Raw genomic sequence first — 19,008 nt, forward strand, 5'->3', positions numbered from 1 at the left:
TCATTGTGCTGAAAGCAGCTCTGCTGAGCTTGAACATCTTCATTCTGCAGTCAGAGCGATGTTCTGCTAGTGCAGTGCAAAGAGCTTCAAGCTCACACAGGTAAACTAGACAGTAACAATTGCTTAAAACACTCTTGTTCCATTTTCTTTTGGCTTTAAAGAGGCAGATAGAGATGCAGTAGGGGCCTTATCATGCTTTAACTTAATCAGAGTTGGCCAGTTGTGTTCTGTAAAATACAGACCCGTGCAGATGAAGATCCGTATGTGTTGCCCCTCCGCTTTCCCCGTGTGTGACAGCTGTAATGGGAAAAACTGATACGGCTAGGAAAAGGAAGGGGATGGGGGCATGTAATGTGAACACATCAGAAAGGCACCGGAGAGCAGCATTTAAAATATGAAACAGCAAGTTGACTGACATATTACAAGGGCATAGTATTATAGATATTACATACTTTCATTTCTTTAAATACCTGTGGATAGGTGATGAGGTGGCACACCCACATTGTTGTAAGATATGTATTTATTAAAAGAAAAACCAAACCTTTTCTTATGCAGTGGATTGAAGTATAAATCTTATTTTGTTCTCGCCAGGAAATACGTATATTAGATAAAGAATTATTATATTTTTGAAGATGTGTATTAACGCAAGTTAGAATAGTGTGAACCTTGATTCTTTCAGAAACATGTCTTTTTGCTTATTCTTCTCTCTCCTGTCTCATCCCTTTTCTTTTATCCTGACCCTTTTCATTTTTTATTTTGAGCAAAGTGTGTTACACAAATACAGACTTCAGTTGTAATGAATCTCTGACCCCTGTTCCTAACAGAAATGTTTTGATGTGGATTATTGTTTTGTGCTGGGGAGCCTACTGCGTTTCAAGTGTCAGCATAGTCAGAACAGGTTTGCAATTTATATAACATTCAATGTGTTCTTTTGTTCTTCATCTGGGTTTTGTTTCAGGGCATCTAGATGATGATGGATTGCCACATGGATTCTGTACAGTCACCTATTCATCAACAGACAGATTTGAGGGAAACTTTGTGCACGGAGAAAAGAATGGCCGCGGCAAGTTCTTCTTTTTTGATGGAAGGTAGGCCACTGACACTTCGATTTTCATTCTGTATTCTACCTCCTGCTTGCAGTGATAGAAAACTAACCTACATTGATTGTATGCTGCTGAGTTTCTGGGTAAACTTTCTCATTAAAAACAGTAGCTGGGAGGTTTTCTTTGCTGCTGCTGTAGCCATGCCTTTGTGGGCTTGGGGGCTTTGTCTGTAGCATGATGCCTGGAGTTGTTTCCTGGTGGGAGAATGCAGCAGTGTGAGCTCTTTTAGCGCTATAAAGTTATGAACTAATTAGAGACTGTAAGAACTGGGAGGTCTCAGGGTTATTGGAAACCACGCTGACAATGACTTGGACTGCGAAGTTCAAGTCCATAACTGCAGGTGGAATTCTTTCTTTGTCTTACAGCCTTATACAGAGACTGCAGCTGGACCAGGAGTGCCCTGTGCCAGACCTCACGCGCAGATGTGGGGCCTTGATAGAGATGCTTACCCTCTGCTTGGTCTTGGAAATTGTTTAGTGGTTAAAGGACTGAGATAAATATGGGTTTGTTCCCAGCTCTACCTAATCCTCTTCAAGTTGCCTGTGGCCTGATTTATTTTCAGAAAAGCCCCTATAATTTACCCTCCCTTCACTGGGAATTGTGACAGTGAAATTGGGCTAGTCTGTGCCTGTGTGTGTGTTTTCCTCTCAGGTCTTCGTGTCTTCGTTATGAACACATCTTCGCCCAACTGCAGCATTTCTCTCTGCAGTTGCTCAGAACTTCCTGCAAAGGAGCAGCAGATGTATAAAATGACACGATTCTTCATGGGTTTGCAGCTGTTGGTGGCACTATGAATAGCAACTGTTAAACCGACAGTCGTGCCGGGTCTGCTCTCCTCCTGCTCAGCTAACTTCTGAGCAGGAGCAGAGGTATTGTGCTGCCTCAGTGAGTCAGCTCCTTGTCTGTACTTGCCTTTGCAATTGCTTCGTATTGGGGATTGTGGGTTTTTTTCAATGAGAAAGATAATACATTTATTCAGTTATGCAGAAACTGATCAGGCCTCCAAACTTGGATGAAGAAAAATTCCCCACTGTTGTTGGTAATGGGCGTATTAAATCTTCTGTGAGTAACTGAAAATCAGTACTGCCCAGCAACTGACCTCTCTAAAATAGCGTTCTTTTTTTTTTTTTTAAGTTGGCAGACAGTGTCTCTATGGACACATGTACATAATGCTTCTGTGCTTGTTGTTGATCTCAGCAGAGCAGTTGCTGATTGTACAGTCAAAAGAAACTGACCCGCTATTTTGTTGGTAGGGCTGCTCCTCCAAGTAATCCATGGTACAGGCAGTGCTCTGTGAGAAGATTCAGATTGCTGCTGAACCTGTTCTGTACTGCTTCAGTGTTGCCAGCCCTCCTTTTACTTTTCTTTTTTCCTTTTTTTTAATATAATTTTCGTAACCCTTAAAAAAAATGGAGCAGTTGGCTACTGTATGACTTTGGGAACTAGCAGAACGAAAATATACAAAAATAGTCTGTAATGTGGTTTCAGGAAATGGAATGGTTTTATAAACTGCCCTAAGAAAGATTATTTTCATTTAACTAAAACAGCCTTAATTGAGCAGTGGCAGACCTGTCTGCACCCAGGCAGCAAAAGTAAGTCGCTCTCTGAAGCGGATGGTTCAGGTCTTACAATGTGTTGCAGGAAGAACGACCTGGTATAAAACAGGACATGATGTTTCCATTAACTGTGCCATGGGCAAGGCAGAGTGTTTACGAAGAAGAGAAACAAATCTCCAAAATTCGTCGCAGCATTTCTCCCCTTCCAGTATTGTGTGCTTCAGTGCAGTAAGTTAGCTGGTTTCAGCATTCCTGGATCTTGTTTCCCTTGCAGGCTGCTGGTAAAGGCTGACAGCTGAACCGCTGTAGGTCTTGTTTTTTGGGAGTGGTTGAGCCCTGTCAGACTGGCAGCAGCCTAAGCGTTTCCATTTTTTCAGTGTTGGGAAATAGGATTGGCTGCTTTGTTTGCCTTGGTGAAAACTTTCGCCTTTACTGGAATAGCTGCCTTCTTCCTGTTGATTATTTAAGGGAGTGGAAACCGGGAATGAAATACCAGTTGTTTTTCCTCCCCCTTCAAAAATGCAACAAAACCCAACATACTTTTTCAGAGAGAGAAGTTTCACCTCTGGCATACTCCCTTTTTTGGATCGTGTAGTTGAGCTTTCATTGGTGCTAATGCTTGCTGGAGTGCACTTTACAAAACACTTTGCGCAATAATTGTGAGCATGAGAGCAGTGTTTGGCACTGAGCTGCAGCTGCCATCTTCCTTAACTAGAAACTCTTGTAAACTGACATCGCCCAAAACACAGCAGAGAACAGCATTACTTTTAAGAAAAAGTTTTCAATGTTCCCATAAGAGGGAAAGGTGGGAGATCAGGGAGTGAGGGATCAATGGGTTAGGGTCTATCGATGGGAATTAGTACCTGGAAGGATATTGCAGTACGTGTATCTACCCCTCCCCATCCCAACTCTTCTCACCAGTTTAGTGTGATATTAGGTAGTGGATATCCTAGATCCCCTGTAGGCCTGGTGGGTAATGGGAACAGAGTACATACATCTGATCAATCTTGACTTTAGTAAAACTTTACATTACCACAAACACGATAATCTGAGAAGGAAGCTGGAGAAATATAGGCTAGCTCAGGGTTTGTATTAACAAGATTTTGTTTGTGCAAGACACAGAAGCTATTTGTTCCTCGTTGTGCTGGTCAGGTCTTGGTTGCAAGTACTGTGCAGGCACCTGCTGCAGGCATCATACTTTGACAGCTTAAAAAGAGAGAGAGAAAAGGGGGGGAGTGGGGTGGAAATAACTCAAAAACTGAAAAGTATGAAAGTTTTAGAGAACCTGACTTTTTAGGCAAGGTTGAAAGATGTGGAGTTCTTTTTTTAGGTATCTTCCTTTTGATTTCCTTAGATGATATAAGCGTTGAAAGAGATGGATCTTTTGGGCATGGTTTGGAGCTTGATACAAAGAAAGAAAACCTTGAAATTTGAGTTACAGTAAAAGAAAAGGTTGGTTTTTACAGTGCTGAAGGACTGTTGTCATTCAGCAACTTGTTAACTTTGACTAATACCATTAAAGGTAACAAGAAAGGTTTTTTGGGTCCGTTTCATTACATAAACCGGGGGTGGCTGCATCTTTTAAACAGTAATCCTATGTGCAGCCTCTGTGTGTGTTGCCAGAAATTCAAATCTGGTGATCTGTGATAAACTAGAGAAGAAAGCGGTGTCATTTATAGTCAAGTAAGTGCACAGATCTCTGGTGGTTCCCGTATCTGCTCTGCTCCTTCCCTGTACTGTGATGCCATAGCTGTCTGTGCAGCTCTGTAGTAACCTGGATCAGGAAATTCATCCGACTGGAAAGTAAAACAGCTTTCCTGCCCCTTCCTGCTCTGCATCTGGTTTGCCTTGAGGCTTTTACTGTAGTGTATTTTCCTGTGGAAACCTCAGCCAGCTTGCCAAAGTTATGTAAAAACAGAGAGTGAAGCTTTAGAAACCAGAAAGTCAATTTTAAGAAAACATTCCTTGGGCAACTCTTGAAAATCTGTTTCGTAAAGTTTTGTAAAACATGTAGAGTCACGTGCTCCCAGACACTGTTTGGGCTTATACCTTAGATGTCTGCATTGGAAGAATGATGCAGTGGAAGTATGTGTACTGCAACTGGCTGTTGGCTAAATATGCTGGGGTAAAAGCTGAACAGTTTGTAATTCCTTATGCTAGTTCTACCCTGAGTAGATCCTCTTTTACAGTTATGCTTTCATCTTTGTAGTTTCTCTCAGCAGGGAAGGCAAAGCAGATTGCAAGATACTGTGCCCCTGCTAAAGGGTTTGCGAGACAAAACTGAAGTGACATGTTTCTTTGTTCAAATCCAGGCAGCACGAGTTCTGTTTGACAGGCTGTGTTCCATTTTAATAGAAATACATGAAATACAGTGCTTTTAGCAAATCTGGTACAGACTGCTGCTGGGTGCATCACTAGAGAACTAATACTGAACAGGTAGCAGGTTGCAGTTTCTGCCCTGTTGTGGTCCATCTGTATAGCAGTTCAGTTTCATCTCACCAGAGGGATGTCAGTAAAGATCCAAATGTAGGAGGCAGAAAATCCTAACGTGAGATGCCTGCTTGAGCAATAATTTCATCATTGACCATGAGCATCCATTCGCTGCTGTAATTTGCTATCCTAGCCTGCAAAAAAAAAAAGTTCAGCAATGTAATTTAGATGAATGATGCTGCGTCCATGCAGCGCACCCTGGCGCAAGGACGGTGTAAGTTGTTTTCTGCCTTTGGAGGTCTGTAGAGACAAGTTTCTGGTTTTCATCTTGGCTTTCCAGAGAAGTCAGGTGTACCTTCCTAGTCCTGTTCCCCTTGTCCCCCTCAAATTTTGAATTTGGAAAAAAAAATGAAACTAGCAAATGCATCAGAGTTTTGGACGTGGGGGATAGCGATGCCTGGCAGGGGACGTAGGTGCTGGAAGTGCTGTCTCAGTGAGGGAGCCCTGGCAGCCACTGCCGAGCCATACAGCGTACCTTTCAGTCCGCCTGTGCGCAGCTCTGCCACGCGGCAGCCTGGGCCCTTGGAGAGAGACCACTGAGAAAAAGAAGAAAAGCTGCAATTGTTGCAGCGGTGTGCGTTTTGGGGAGGGCTGTAGGGTGCCTGGCCATAGCAAACCAGGTGTCAACAGTTACCTCCTCCTAGGACCTGACTCTCTTGAAGGTTTCCCCTCAGCCTCTCTGCGCTAGTAATATGTAGGATGATGAGCAGAGGAGCAGGGTTGTGCTGCGCCCTGTGTCGAGGTTCAGGTTCACCTCTTACGTGAATAGTCTTCCACTGCTGCTTCCTTTCTCTCTTCACCAGCACCCTGGAAGGGTACTATGTCGATGATGCCCTACAAGGCCAGGGAATCTACACGTATGAGGATGGAGTGGTCCTTCATGGCACGTATGTGGATGGAGAGCTGAATGGACCAGCCCAGGAGTATGACAGTGATGGGCGGCTGATATTCAAAGGGCAGTATAAAGACAACATTCGACATGGAGTTTGTTGGATTTATTACCCGGTAAGCCTGATCACCTGCTCTCTTTACTGCAGATTAGCACCATTATGTATCATTCTTTTCCCTCCAGCTGAAACAAATACCCACCGTGACCCAGCTATCCAAAAGTCAGCACACAAAAATTTGAGTGGAAGATCTGTGCATTCTGATTTTGGATAATCCAACATAACAGTAAAAGCTTTTCATTGTTGAATGTTTGCCCAATAGACAGGATTCAGCAAGGCTGCGAGCTGCCTCCACTGTTTTCATCCTACAGGGAATCCAGCCCCTTCAGAGTGCATTTATGTATCTCCTGGGGAAGGCTGGGTGGGTGGTTTTGCCACTTTGTAGTGCTGACGGCAGGCAAGGAGCACGGGAGCTGTGCAAGGCGTTGCAATTTTAATTCCTCTTCAGCCTTATACAGCACTCCGGAGTTGACCCTTTCAATCTCTGCCTTGTGCTGAGGAGGGGGAAACAACTGCATGTAATTAAGCTGCTGGTCAAAACCAAATCTATTTCTGTGCTACCTATTGCCCATACTCCATTTGCAGATTCATTTCAAATGCTCACCATTGATTGTTCGTTTTATTTACTGGTTTTCACTATTGCTATTAGACACGTGTTAAAATCAACAAATGTTTGGTGTATGCTGCCAAACAAGTAGCAGTTTTACTGTACTGTATAAAATACACACAGCTGACCCTTCAGGTCATATGTCTCCTGTTTCATCTTCCAGCTGACAAAGTGTTGCTGTACCTCTGGAAATGTGGATATTTAGAGGTTGTTTATCATTATCATCTCACCAGACTAAAGGATGCAAGGTGTTTCAAAACTACCTTTGCCATGGAAGCAATTGTATATGCATGGTTCTGTGCATGATGCTATGTGCACACATTTTTAGCCAAACTTAAGGTTCACTGTTCCTTACTATGCTGTGTTTGAAGCTCTTTCATCCTTGGAATTGAGCAAAATGGTGCCACTATGAAATAGAGTCTGTGCACAGTGATCTTGATCTAAACCAGTCTTGTTTCCACATCACACCTGCTGTTTTTGTTCCAGAGCATTATTTGAAGCTGTCCTTTTTGAAATATACACCCTAAGTTGTTAGACCTGTGCTAATCTATGCATCTCTGCAGAATTCTGCAGTTCTGTAAATAGACCTAACTGGAGTTGCAGGAAGATCACAGATGGCAAAGCCCAGGGCTAAAATGTGTATATCTGAGAGAGGAAAAGTGTTGCTGATGATGGCTTTCAGCAAACAATTGTTCTCATCAAGTGCCACCTGACACTGTGGGGTGATGCTGGGACAGAGAAACTCCAGTCGTCCAGCAAATAATTTTATTTTTTTTTGATTGACTCAAATCTTTTGATGTACCATGAATTAGCAGTAAGCAAGGCAGCATTTTAATTTTTTTTTTCTTTCCTCTTTCCTATGAAGCACAGCTTCATACTAAGAAAACACAAAATTTGTTCATGGATTGTTGACGTAAAAATGTTGCCAGTTGAAATGCTGTATTTGTGTCACATGTAAGGAAAGACCTTGGGTATTGCTGATTTGGAACAATGTAAAAAACTCTTTTCATTTCTTTTATCGGTTTTATCCTGGCTGGAATGACTTCACCCAGCTTCCTCATGTGTCTGTTTCCCACTCATTTTCACGATCTTGCATCTGAACTTACTGTAGCTTAGACTGCTGCTTTAAAAAGTTGGGGAGAACCTTTTTCATGTAATGAAGACAGTAGAATATAGTAAATGCTCTGCCTTTTCTTTCTTGCTCATGCTTTCAGGATGGAGGCAGCCTTGTGGGAGAGGTGAATGAAGAAGGGGAAATGACTGGAGAGAAAATAGCCTATGTGTACCCTGATGGAAAGACTGCATATTCTGGAAGGTTCATAGATGGAGAAATGATAGAAGCAAAATTGGCGACTCTGACATCTGTAGAGGATGGGAAACCTCAGTTTGAAGTAGTACCAGGCAGTAAGTTCAGCTAACACAGAAACTTGTATTCTTGCTACCAGCACTTCACTGCAAACAGCTTGGCTTCCAGAATGTTCCTCGTTAGAGACTCTAAAAGTCTGGCTGGGATGAGATAAGAAGTCTATTAGTGAGAAGCCCTTTTTCTAAATTGTAGTTGGACAGAAAGGCACGTGGAGTGATCCCTTTCCTCTGGGAACAAACGGGAAGTGACCCGTGCGGTGATGCTGCTGAACTGCATTTCATAACCCTTCTCTTGCACGCTCACGGGCTCTGTCCGGCTCCTCGTGCACACCGTTACCATCTCTGCCAGCAGCAAAACCTGCTTAACTGTATTAATGCTGGCACAGTTACAGGCTGTGTTTTGTTAGTAAAATAACTCAAAGAGGAGAGGGAGGCTGTGGTTTGGTTGTAGCTCTGTCCGTTGCATTTGTGCAAGTGAATGTTAGCACCATGAATATTCTGGCATCTGTGTTACAGGGCTGAAGGGACACGGGGATTGCGATTAGTGAGCTAGATTTGGTTGTTGTGTAGTGGTGTGACTCACCAGCACCCTCCAGTCTATCAAGTCCTGCTGGTAGGAAGTGGCTATGAAATGGTTGGGGTCAGAGTGGTGCCTTCAAGCTGTGTAGCCAGTACTCATTCTCCAGGGCAGTGGTGGCTTGGGCCTATAGTTCTGGAGTGACCTTGTCGCTCTGAGGTGTGTGCGATGTTTTGGAGGTGAGTGGGTTAAGCTGTGGATAGGGCCCCGAGTAATAAACAGGGACTATGCTAACACATGCACTGTTTTGCCAGCAAAGATTGTTTCACTGGATATGAAATAAGAACGTAAAACTCAGTGAAAAGGTGTTGAGAAGCAAATGCATGTGAGTTTTGATTTTTCAAAACTCTCAGTTGCAGTAGCAAATCAAAATTTAAACGTTATCTTCTGAGAGGGGACAGTTGTGCTTTATAAATAGAATTTAGTTACATTCTGGAGGAAGCTGCCTTCAGCTAGGACAGATCTTGGACACCAGGGGCGATGGCCTTTCATCGAACTTCGTAATATTCTGCCTTGGGTTTTTTTCCCCCATCTTATTTCCACCTGCATCTTAACCTAACTCCCAGATAGTGCTCTGGAAGTTGATTGGAGAAGAATGTAAGGATATAATTAGAGCTGTACTACTGAGTTGCTTATTAATGGCAGGAAACAAATGACCGTGGCAAGTGTACTTTGTGATTACTGAACATTACCTTCTGGCTGAAGTCTCTTCAGGATTTGGACTAGAAAACATTTTATATTTGAAATATTTTTTGTAATTAATGTGTTATTGAATATATCCTTTTAAATTTTGCTTTACTTTTTAATTTTGAGACTCTGGAAGGATCAGTTTTGAAAGGCTGTCCAGTCCTTTGAAAGTTAGTAGGTTGAAGAACATATGTATCACCCTTTTGTGGTAATACTGCTGCTCCAGTATGTTGAGGGGAAAAAATAATCAAGAAACAGTGTCTCACTGAAGACCTCTTACAGGTGCAGTTCTGTTCAATACCCTTTTTTGGAAGCATAACATTTATTTCTTGCAGTCATTAAAATTTAATTTATGCATGTCTTGATTAAGGGTTGTGTGCTTTCAGTACTGCCAGTTAGCTTATCTCCTTTGTTGATTTCTGTTTCTTTAGGCCCAGTATACAGTTTTGACAAATCTACTTCATCCTGCATTTCTACAAATGCACTTCTTCCTGATCCTTACGAGTCAGAGAGGTAGGCTTTTTTTTCTCCCCTCTTGCAATATTGTCCGTATTTCTTTGCTGTTACATTTTTAGGGCCTAGTTGCAAACCTTTTCTCATGTAAAATTAAAAAAAAAGAGACACATAAGGGTTTGAAATGGAACCTATTGCTGCACATCAGTCAGTGATTGACTTGAATTTCTTTCCAATTCACACAATAAAATTGCACTCACAGATAGAACACAGCTATACTTTTCAAGAGATTAAACTGGGATAATTTCATAGCATTTCAAAGACATGTTCAGTCACGTCCTGGACTCCAGTAATAGTTCACATCTATGACATTCTGAGCAAAAAAGTACGCTATTCCCTATTTTCTATATGTGTAAGTAGGTTCAGGTTGCAGTGTGGTGTATTCGGGGTGTCTTGCTGGATGGCATGCATTGTATGAAGTTTTCTCCCCTCCCTACAAATGCAGCAAAGTGGCAGGAGTAAATCATTAATGCGACAACCCTGTAATCTCAAAACACATTCCTCAGCAATTGTCTCATTGTAGTCAGTCAGTGGTAATCTCTTCCATGGCTATTCCACAATTACACTTTTTATCTAGGCTAAGAAGCTAAACTGTCTTATCTCTGTAGATACTTCGATTATATTATTATATTCGATTATATCCTTTTCTGATACTCTGAAATAACTGACTAGTAAAATGCTGGCGTTAATTTGCGTCAAGTGCTTGAGGATCTAAGCTTCACCTTGAAAACTTTTGCTCATCTGTGCATGTACACACCAGCAACCTCAGTGTAGTGGGGGCCTCTGGGATTCTGGTATGTTATTGAGGGTGTTCCTGAGTTGAAGCCGCCATTGAGGAGTAATGATAGATTGGCACTTAAAAAAAGTAAATAATTTCAAACTAATAGGTAAAGTCAGCCCCCACTGCCCACAAAATCTCCATTTTACCAAAATTAAGAGAATGTATGGAAGAGGGGAAGAAGGAGTTGCATTTGGAGGTTTTGAATCATCATTATTATTATTAGTTTTATTATTATATTGAAGTATTAGTCTTCCTGCCAGTAGTGTTGTGATAATACTTCTTGAAAACTGTAGCCAATGACTAATTCCATGTGGTTTTCCCCTTGTAGGGTGTATGTTGACGTCTCTCTCATTTCCAGTGCTGGAGAAGGATTATTTTCAAAAATAGCAGCAGAAGCCAGTACGGTTATGTCCTTTTACAATGGAGTGCGAATTACACACCAGGAGGTAAAGGAGAGAAAAAAGTCAGTCTGAATTTTCATTGCTCCTTCTGAAATCAACATCTTATAGTAGGATTTTATGCAGCACCCTTTCCACCCTTAACACTTAATGTGATGGAGTTTAATTGAAAGAAAGTGCATGTTCACCTATGTATACATATATATAAAAAAAGCAGTGGTGTTTTGTTTCTTTTTTAATGGCTTACAGAGAAAGCTTTAGATGCGTATATTTGAATGTTTGCTGGCAAAGTTGAAACCTACACACACACACACTGGATTTTTGCCTTGCAAACTAGGTAGACAGCAGAGACTGGGCCCTGAATGGAAATACAATATCCCTGGATGACGAAACAGTCATAGACGTGCCAGAGCCCTACAACCACGCTGCCAAGTACTGTGCCTCGCTGGGGCATAAGGCCAACCATTCTTTCACTCCTAACTGCATCTATGACCCGTAAGTAGAGTCCCATGTTTGGGAGTGGGAGCTGCAGCTGGGCAGTCTGGGTTCACAGGGTGTTCCTGGGCAGCTGGATGAGGAGCAGCCGGTGGGGCTGGGAGTGACAGGTCCAGGCACTGAAGGAATTCCCGCTCACCTGGGCCCAGTTGGAAAGTGGCTGGCATTGTGGGTGTTTGATGTCTCTTGGGCCTTCACACCATGGAGTGTCTTGAAGTCTGCAACTGTTGTTAATTTTATTGTGAACTTTGGGAGCTGCCTCTTGATTCTAAAGTCCATAAGCACAGCTCTAAATCTGAGCTTGACTAGGACTGCACTCTGTTTGCTGAACTACAGATGCTTGATCAGCGCCATCACATGTGCTGGCATTTCTGACACTCAAAAAATAAGCATTCTGCTGCCCTGCAGTTTGTGCAGAGCACTAGGAAACTTTTAATGTTTACATGTGCTTAAGGGTATAAATATTTTCATACCAATGTATAAGTAAACACCTGTGGAGATGTGTATGTAGACAATAGTTTTCCTTCATTAAATAAGCCAGTTCCCTTTACTGTGAGGCCCTGGGAGAAGAAGCACAAAGTACGTTATTATTGTTCGGTAGATAGTGTGTAATGAGGAAATGAAGATGATCAATTTTCCATGCTCTCCAGTCTCTCATAATCTATACTGTCTTCCTGTCATGCAGATGTTTACCTCTGCGAGCCCAAGGCATGTGGCAGTGATTAACTTTGTTTTATTTACGTATTACAGACAAGCAATATTGCAGGACTGGTGAAAAATTTCCAATAACAGAGCTACACAAAGCTGCTTTAATATACCAATATTTTGGCCCTTATTATTTAAGTCTTTATAAGGTTGACTCAAAGCAATCAACTTATCTGACACCAGGTTATGTGATACTACTCTGAACTGTGAGCGACTTCTGAAACTGTAGAAGGGGCTGACAGAGTCTGTGGGTTGACAACTAAGCTTAGCAAAGGTGTTTCACTCTTTGTCTAGGTTTGTTCATCCTCGTTTTGGGCCTATCAAGTGTATCCGTACCATCAGGGCTGTGGAGAAGGATGAAGAATTAACAGTGGCTTATGGATATGATCACAACCCAGTTGGGCAAAATGGGCCAGAAGCACCGGAGTGGTACCAGCTGGAACTGAAAGCTTTCCAGGCTGCCCAGCAAAAGTGAAATGGGAGTTCCTTCTCTGTTCAGCAAACTGAAATAGAAACTTGGATCTATGCACTACCTTTATACTGAAAACTGGACAACCAGGGATTGTTCATGCTGTTGCATCATAACTTTGCATTCTGTGTTAAGAGATAAGTTTCTTGCATACTAACTAGGTTTGACTGTGTTACTCATAGCAGATTTAAAATTAGCTAGCGTTGCACCAGTCTTATCTGGAGAAATTATTTAATATTCTATACGAGATGTGATATTCTTTAGTAGCTTCTGCTTTTGCACCACATGCAAAGATGCCAAAAGACTAGACAGAAAACTAAAATGGGTATATCGTTCACTTTTAGTCGGCAGACTTAGTGTCGTTCTCTATCTGCCTAGGCATTATTGTGCAACTGCATTTTGCATATATGCCACTTGTGATGATAACAGTAATATTTTGATATTCTCTAATAGTAGCATAATTTTGCCTTTTTAAACCTTTGATCTGAATCTTGCAATAGAGCAGTTTATTTATTAGCATATAGGAGGCTGGGTTTTAACTCCCCTTTCCTCTTGTCTGAACGTTGTTCTTTCTACAAATCCTCTTTTGCAGGAGAAAATCCTTTCTAACTAGTGGAAAGGCTTGTGTGTGTATGTGAGAGTGCTGTGTGTTGGTCTCTGTGGCTCTCTAAATAGTATAGCAACATGTCCAAACCTAATATTTATCTAGCCTTTATGGCTGGCTTATTTTATTTAATTTATGATTATGACACGCAAATGAAGCTGTTCTTTGCATGAAGATTTTCTGAAAGGAGAAACAGATTTGCTTTTTGAAGGACTTTCAGAAGTACATGTCCTGGAAGGCAAGCACATTACTTGCATTAGTGTCTGCGAGTTGGTTTGCGTTTTTCACCAGTTAAAGCGGCCAGTTCTCAAGGCAAAAATTCTAGCAATGAGATGCTTGCATCTCGCCTGAATTCTCATAAAGGAGGTGTATGTATCTGAGGGCAGGCTGTAGTACTTGGTTAAGGAGAGCTGTATCTTTTGTACATGTTCAGTTGACAAAGAATATAGCCTTGTAGCCATCTTCTAGTAGTACTGGTTTAAGACACAGTAAATTAATATAGTATGAGATATCAAAATAAGGTGTTTTTTTTTAAAAAAAAGATACTAAAAGATTGTTTTTGAAAGACAAACAATGAATGTAAAAACATCACTCACCGCTCATATTTAGAAACAGCCGTCAATCCATAGCTGCTTTGCAGCCAACAGTGGGGGCTTGTGAATATTCATCTTCAGGGCTGTGTTCTGGGGTTTTTCAGGGGTAGGAAAATTGTGCATTTTTTTCAGGTACTGTACTGGTCTTGCCTAATGCTGTGTAAGAGAGAAATAATGTGTCATCTCTGTCTGGATACTGGAGCCCTTCTGGGACTCTGATGCTCTCTTTTGGGTTTAGCAGCTTAGGAAAAACTCAAATGCATTTGCAACACTTTCTTGAAATGTTTGTAGTTTTAAAAGTTTGTATATATGTAACATAAACAATTTGGAAATCAGACCTACCTTTCTATTGCAACACGTTGGTTGGTTGCTCGAATGGTGTCTGGCTGTCTGGGGAGCTAGACATGGAGAATGTGTTGCGTTGGTACCTGCAAGTGGAAGGGTGAGGTTGCTGGTTTGTGCAGTCTGAAAATCCTTGCTTTGGTACCTGGACAAAGTTAGGAATTATTAATAAGAACCTCTCCGATTTGGGGCTTTGTTTAGTCCTTGTGACTGAGAACAGACCTTTTCCAGCACCTCACCATTTAAGCTTGCACAAAAGCTACTCTGTGCATGTGCTGGAGAGGGGGGGCGAGTAGGCTCAGGGCTTTTTGATATTCTTCCAGCAATGATCTGAATGTGAGCTTTGACACCACTCATCTCCTCGCGCTGGAGACTCAGGCCACAGATCCGCTTCTCGTCTAGGGCAGGTGGCTGGCAGAGGTGACAGCTCAGGGACTCAGCTGAGTGTGCAGAAACAGAACCAAGCCTCACAGGTGAGTGAGAGTTGTCAAAGGCCGATTGGCAGCACAGCTTCAGCACATGAATCTCGGAAAGAAATGTGCATGTCTTGATCTTTTCCTACCTGCCCACGGGTCATTATTTTACAACATTGCTGTTTCAGCCATTTGCAGAAAAGCGTGCCTCTCTGGTAGGAAGCTGTTGGGTGCATCTTGTGGGTTATTCTGCCAGGATCGTGAAGTTTACAAAGTTGAGGCTTGTGTTTAAGTGCAGGGAAGAGGAGAGGGAAGATACATGACTGAACCCTGCTGTGAATGGATGGGAATTCCTTCCACAGTCTTGACAACCTGCTTTGGACTGCTGGCCTCTTTGTGCCCACTAGAGAATTGTGCTTAAAATGTTCTGATCTCTAGAGCTCCTTTGGCTTCATTCCTGATCAGTCTCCAGTTCCTCTATCTCCTCTTAGTGTTGAGTTGCTTACGTTTTAATAGATTTTACAGTCTTCATATTGCCTGATTCTTGAGATAAATTCAAGATAGGTGCTCTTTGTGCATCAGGTTTGAAGGCTGCATCCTAGAATAGGGAAATTGTAGGGGATAAAAAGGCACTGAGGTATCCTCTGTGTGTTCTCAAAAGCTGTTATTTTGGCAACAGTCAAGAAGCTTCTCTTGCTCTTGTGTATGCTTGTAAGCCTGGTAGTATGCCACAACTGTGACTATTGTCTCTGTTAGCTCTACTTGTCCTTTTTCTCTCTGCTCTGTTAAAATCTACTGGTCGTCCTAGCAATCCCTTCTTCAGTGACCAACCTTCTATAAAACTTGTGATTATAAAGCTGCTTTGGCTTGATTCAGGACCAAGCCTTTCAATTTTTTGTTTGCTTTTACTTTGTGGTCTGGTAGAGTGGAGGCGGTCGGGATGTTTTTTACCACTGGGTAGTGAAAGGGCTCAGGCCGCAGTGTGTCCTTCAGAGGTGTCTGAGAGGTGTGCGTTGGCAACCACAGATTCAACCACAGGTTAGTTGCAGAACTCCAAATAATGCCTTAACTTGGTCAGCGTATTGCAACTCAGCTTCTGGGGCTCACTAGGTAGCGAGACCGGCTTAGCAGAACAATTTATCAGGAGTAACACGAGACCCACACCAAAACACGGTTTGAATTTGGAGCAGAGGAAGCAGCCATTTTGCAGAGCTCTCCGTTTGAGCCTGTTGAACGCAGCTGTCTGTTGGTGAATATGCAATAAGGAAGGAAGCTCCACTTCTCAGGAGTCTGGCCAAAGACCTGTCCTGTTGGCACAGAAACTGGAAGAAGAGCTGATGCCTATCAGCTGAGCCTGGGTGAGCAGCTGGCTTTCGGAATACCTGTTGTGGCTAAAGAATGGCATAAGAGAACCTGAACCGCTGCTTTTTTCAGGTATGGATCAGTTCCCAATGTCTGCCTTTGGTCTGCAGTGCTGCACGTGGCTCCTCTGTGATGGGAGGCTCGTTACCTGAGCTCCTTTGTGAGAAGGAGCCTCTATCAGCCTGTATTAAAGGCTGCTGATTGTTTCTATCTCTCTCTCTCTGTTTTTTTAATATCGTAAATGGATCTTCCTGCTACGGCAGCACTGTGTTTTGTCACCAAGAATACAGAAGCTTAATTTTCTGGAGAAGCGGTTAATCTTGGAGACAAGAGCATGAGAAGTTACAGCTGAGAGCTACCTGCTGCTGGGTCACTCCTGGATAAGAGGGAAAAGGGCTTAGGCCTAGGGGAGGTGTCTCAAGTTGAGTCTCATGCTATAATTTTACATTTTGGAATCTACTAAAATACCTGGTTTTCCTTCACAAATCTGAAAAGGCTTTTTTTCTTTTTTTTTTTGTTAGTGATTAAAAAAACCATTAACCTACATAAAATATATGTAAGTCTTAACTGTTGAAAAAGTCAAAGGAAGTCCATGGATATGGCTTTTCAGTGATCAGAGTGAGAGCTGTGATAGTTTTCTGACTTCTTCCATAGTTGCAACAACACCCGCTAGGATGGTGCATGGTTTTGCCCAGATGCAGCTCCTGGGTGACTCATGCGGGCTTCAAGACCTTTGGGAGGCCGATGGCTCAACCTTGCCAGGCTGCATGGTCTGGAGGCGACTCGGTGGCCTTCTCCTTAGTTCACCCTTTCCGGGTGCAGAGCTTTCAGTGTTGCACACAGTTGGCAGTGGCTGGAGTTTCTTTCCTGGGGCTGTTGAATTACGATGCTGGTGTGGAAGCAAGAGTGCCATCAGGGATTTCTCACCCTCTTGCCAGGCACTGGAGGAGCAGAGTAGCCAACGCATCCCCTCTGGTATGAGAAACTGAGAAGTGGTAGAAATTGCCACTTCTGTTTCCTTCCCAGTTGACTGCCCTTGTCCTTCAGTCAAAACCGGTGCTCACCCCTTCAGTTGCGCTAGGAAGTGTACGGTGTCACTTCTGTCCCAGAGACCTCTGTGATTTCTATCCTTTCACTCGATTTGATAGTCTTTTTGGAAAATGCTGCCGATGCAATGAGGTAAACGAGTTGTACAGAGCTGGTTATCTGCTGCTTTGTTTTCCTCTGGCACAGCAGAATTGCTGGAGCTATGGGTGCCTGAGGACTTCGCCTCGAAGCACTTTAAAAAACAAACAAACAAAAAAACCCCACACACAAACAACAAAAAAACCAAACCACAAACCAATTGCTTTGAAAACAATGTTGCTGAAGTGTCTCCTTATGTGCTGAGGTGCTGCATTAGACGCCTCTTCCTCACTTACACCCCACGGTTGTATGCTGAGAGCATTTGCGCGAGGAACGCAGGCGTGGGAGCAGTTTACCTGTGGGTGTAAGTGGGCTTCATGCTCACCTGCGCCCAGGGAAGAACTTGTTCCTTTTGCTTTGTGTATTGGAAACACGAGAAGTAGTATTTTTGGACAGAGCATTTCTAAGCAGTCTTATAAGGGAATTCATTTATTTATTTATTTATTCTTAAAAGGAAAAAAAAAAAAGGTGCAAGATTGAGTGCATGTTTACTTGCCCCAGATCAAAGGTTTTGAACACTAAGGTCACTATCTGTTGAATGGACCCTCCTCTTGGCGCTCTTCTGTCTTCAGGCAATTGAAGCTCCTGCCCTCTTTCTCTATCAGTTTTACTGTAACTACTGGTTTGGTTTTTTTTTTTTCCTTCCCCGAGAGAAGTATATATACAAAAAATCTAAGCAATTAAACGTTCAAGCCATAAAAACATGAGTGTGGGAAGACCCACTTCACAAGTTTTAACATAATTTGTATGTAAAATGATGTTTGTATGAAATATTTTCACGGTAGAATGAATATTCAAAAAAAAAAAATCCGGTAAGATCTAAACCAAATTTAAAAGGATGTCTTTTTGTAAGGTGCAAGTGTAATTGATTACCAGTAAGTAGATTTTTTTTTTTTTTTAAGGGGGAGATGTAACAAATGATCTTTACAATTACAAATGGTCGTTTCTGCTATTTGGGGAAGTATTTATGCAGCATTACACATGGCTGTCATAAATAATTGCAATAGCAAGGCCAGTCACATCTTCAGGACATACCTCTCAGCTTGTCCCTTCATGATACTGTACAAATGGACCCATCCCTCCTTTCTGCAGATTTCCTCCTAGGAGACTTTTTCCTACTGTAACTGTACTGAGTATAACTCTTGAGCTAAGATCCAGACTAAAATTGTGTATTACTTAACAGTTTCTGCTGGGCCTTCTGCTATTTTAATACTCTTTAGCCCATAATTACTGGGTGTCTCTGTTCTGAAGAACTAAGTGCTAAAGAATAATCCTTGGGGTAAGCTTATACATGTGTTAACAGTTAACCCCGGAGTATTTAACTTGTATACAGTACTTGATAGGTGTTTTATGACATTTGTACTCGAACTATGAGCCTTACTGAACATCTGTAGGTTTATTCATGACTTTTAAAAAATGGATAACTCTAAGAAAGATGTTTACATGAATGATGATTGCCCTTCCTTTGATGTTATGAATGAGGTTTTTATAGTGTGTTTGGGTGTATGTGCAAGGAAGTAAGAAAAATGTTTCTGGGGAAAAATAGACTTGACAAACATTTGTAATAAGTGAATTTTAAAGATTGCTTTAATTGCGCTATGAAGGCAATGCAGATATTAAAATATTCAACAGAACTGTCATCTCTCCTTGTTATTTATCCTGGGTTTGGGGTATCTGTGGGTCTCTCCCCCTTGCTTGTGTGCTGTGCAGTTGCTTTGCAGCCACGGTTATCCTGATGCACAGAGGCAGGATTTGGCGCACAGGTAACACACTTCTAGGCCACATCATATTAACAGCAAACGAACAGCAGAACACT

The 19,008-nt window shown here is 42.2% G+C and overlaps 1 protein-coding gene across 2 annotated transcripts in view; it reads left to right on the top strand.

Annotated features, from left to right (window-relative positions):
* The window catches only part of SETD7 (SET domain containing 7, histone lysine methyltransferase), a 53,122-nt gene extending 34,296 nt beyond the window's left edge, over positions 1-18,826 (top strand). For both annotated transcript variants that reach the window (XM_037397488.1, XM_037397497.1), the window contains 7 exons: positions 959-1,088; positions 5,953-6,154; positions 7,918-8,107; positions 9,764-9,845; positions 10,955-11,072; positions 11,362-11,519; positions 12,519-18,826. In XM_037397488.1, coding sequence (XP_037253385.1) covers positions 959-1,088; positions 5,953-6,154; positions 7,918-8,107; positions 9,764-9,845; positions 10,955-11,072; positions 11,362-11,519; positions 12,519-12,699 — 1,061 coding nt within the window. In that variant the 3' untranslated portion in view covers positions 12,700-18,826. The remainder of the gene's footprint in view (positions 1-958; positions 1,089-5,952; positions 6,155-7,917; positions 8,108-9,763; positions 9,846-10,954; positions 11,073-11,361; positions 11,520-12,518) is intronic.
* The last annotated feature ends 182 nt before the right edge of the window (positions 18,827-19,008 follow it).

The sequence above is a fragment of the Falco rusticolus genome, chromosome 1, assembly GCF_015220075.1.
Source record: "Falco rusticolus isolate bFalRus1 chromosome 1, bFalRus1.pri, whole genome shotgun sequence".
In the NCBI taxonomy this organism is placed as follows: Eukaryota; Metazoa; Chordata; class Aves; order Falconiformes; family Falconidae; genus Falco; species Falco rusticolus.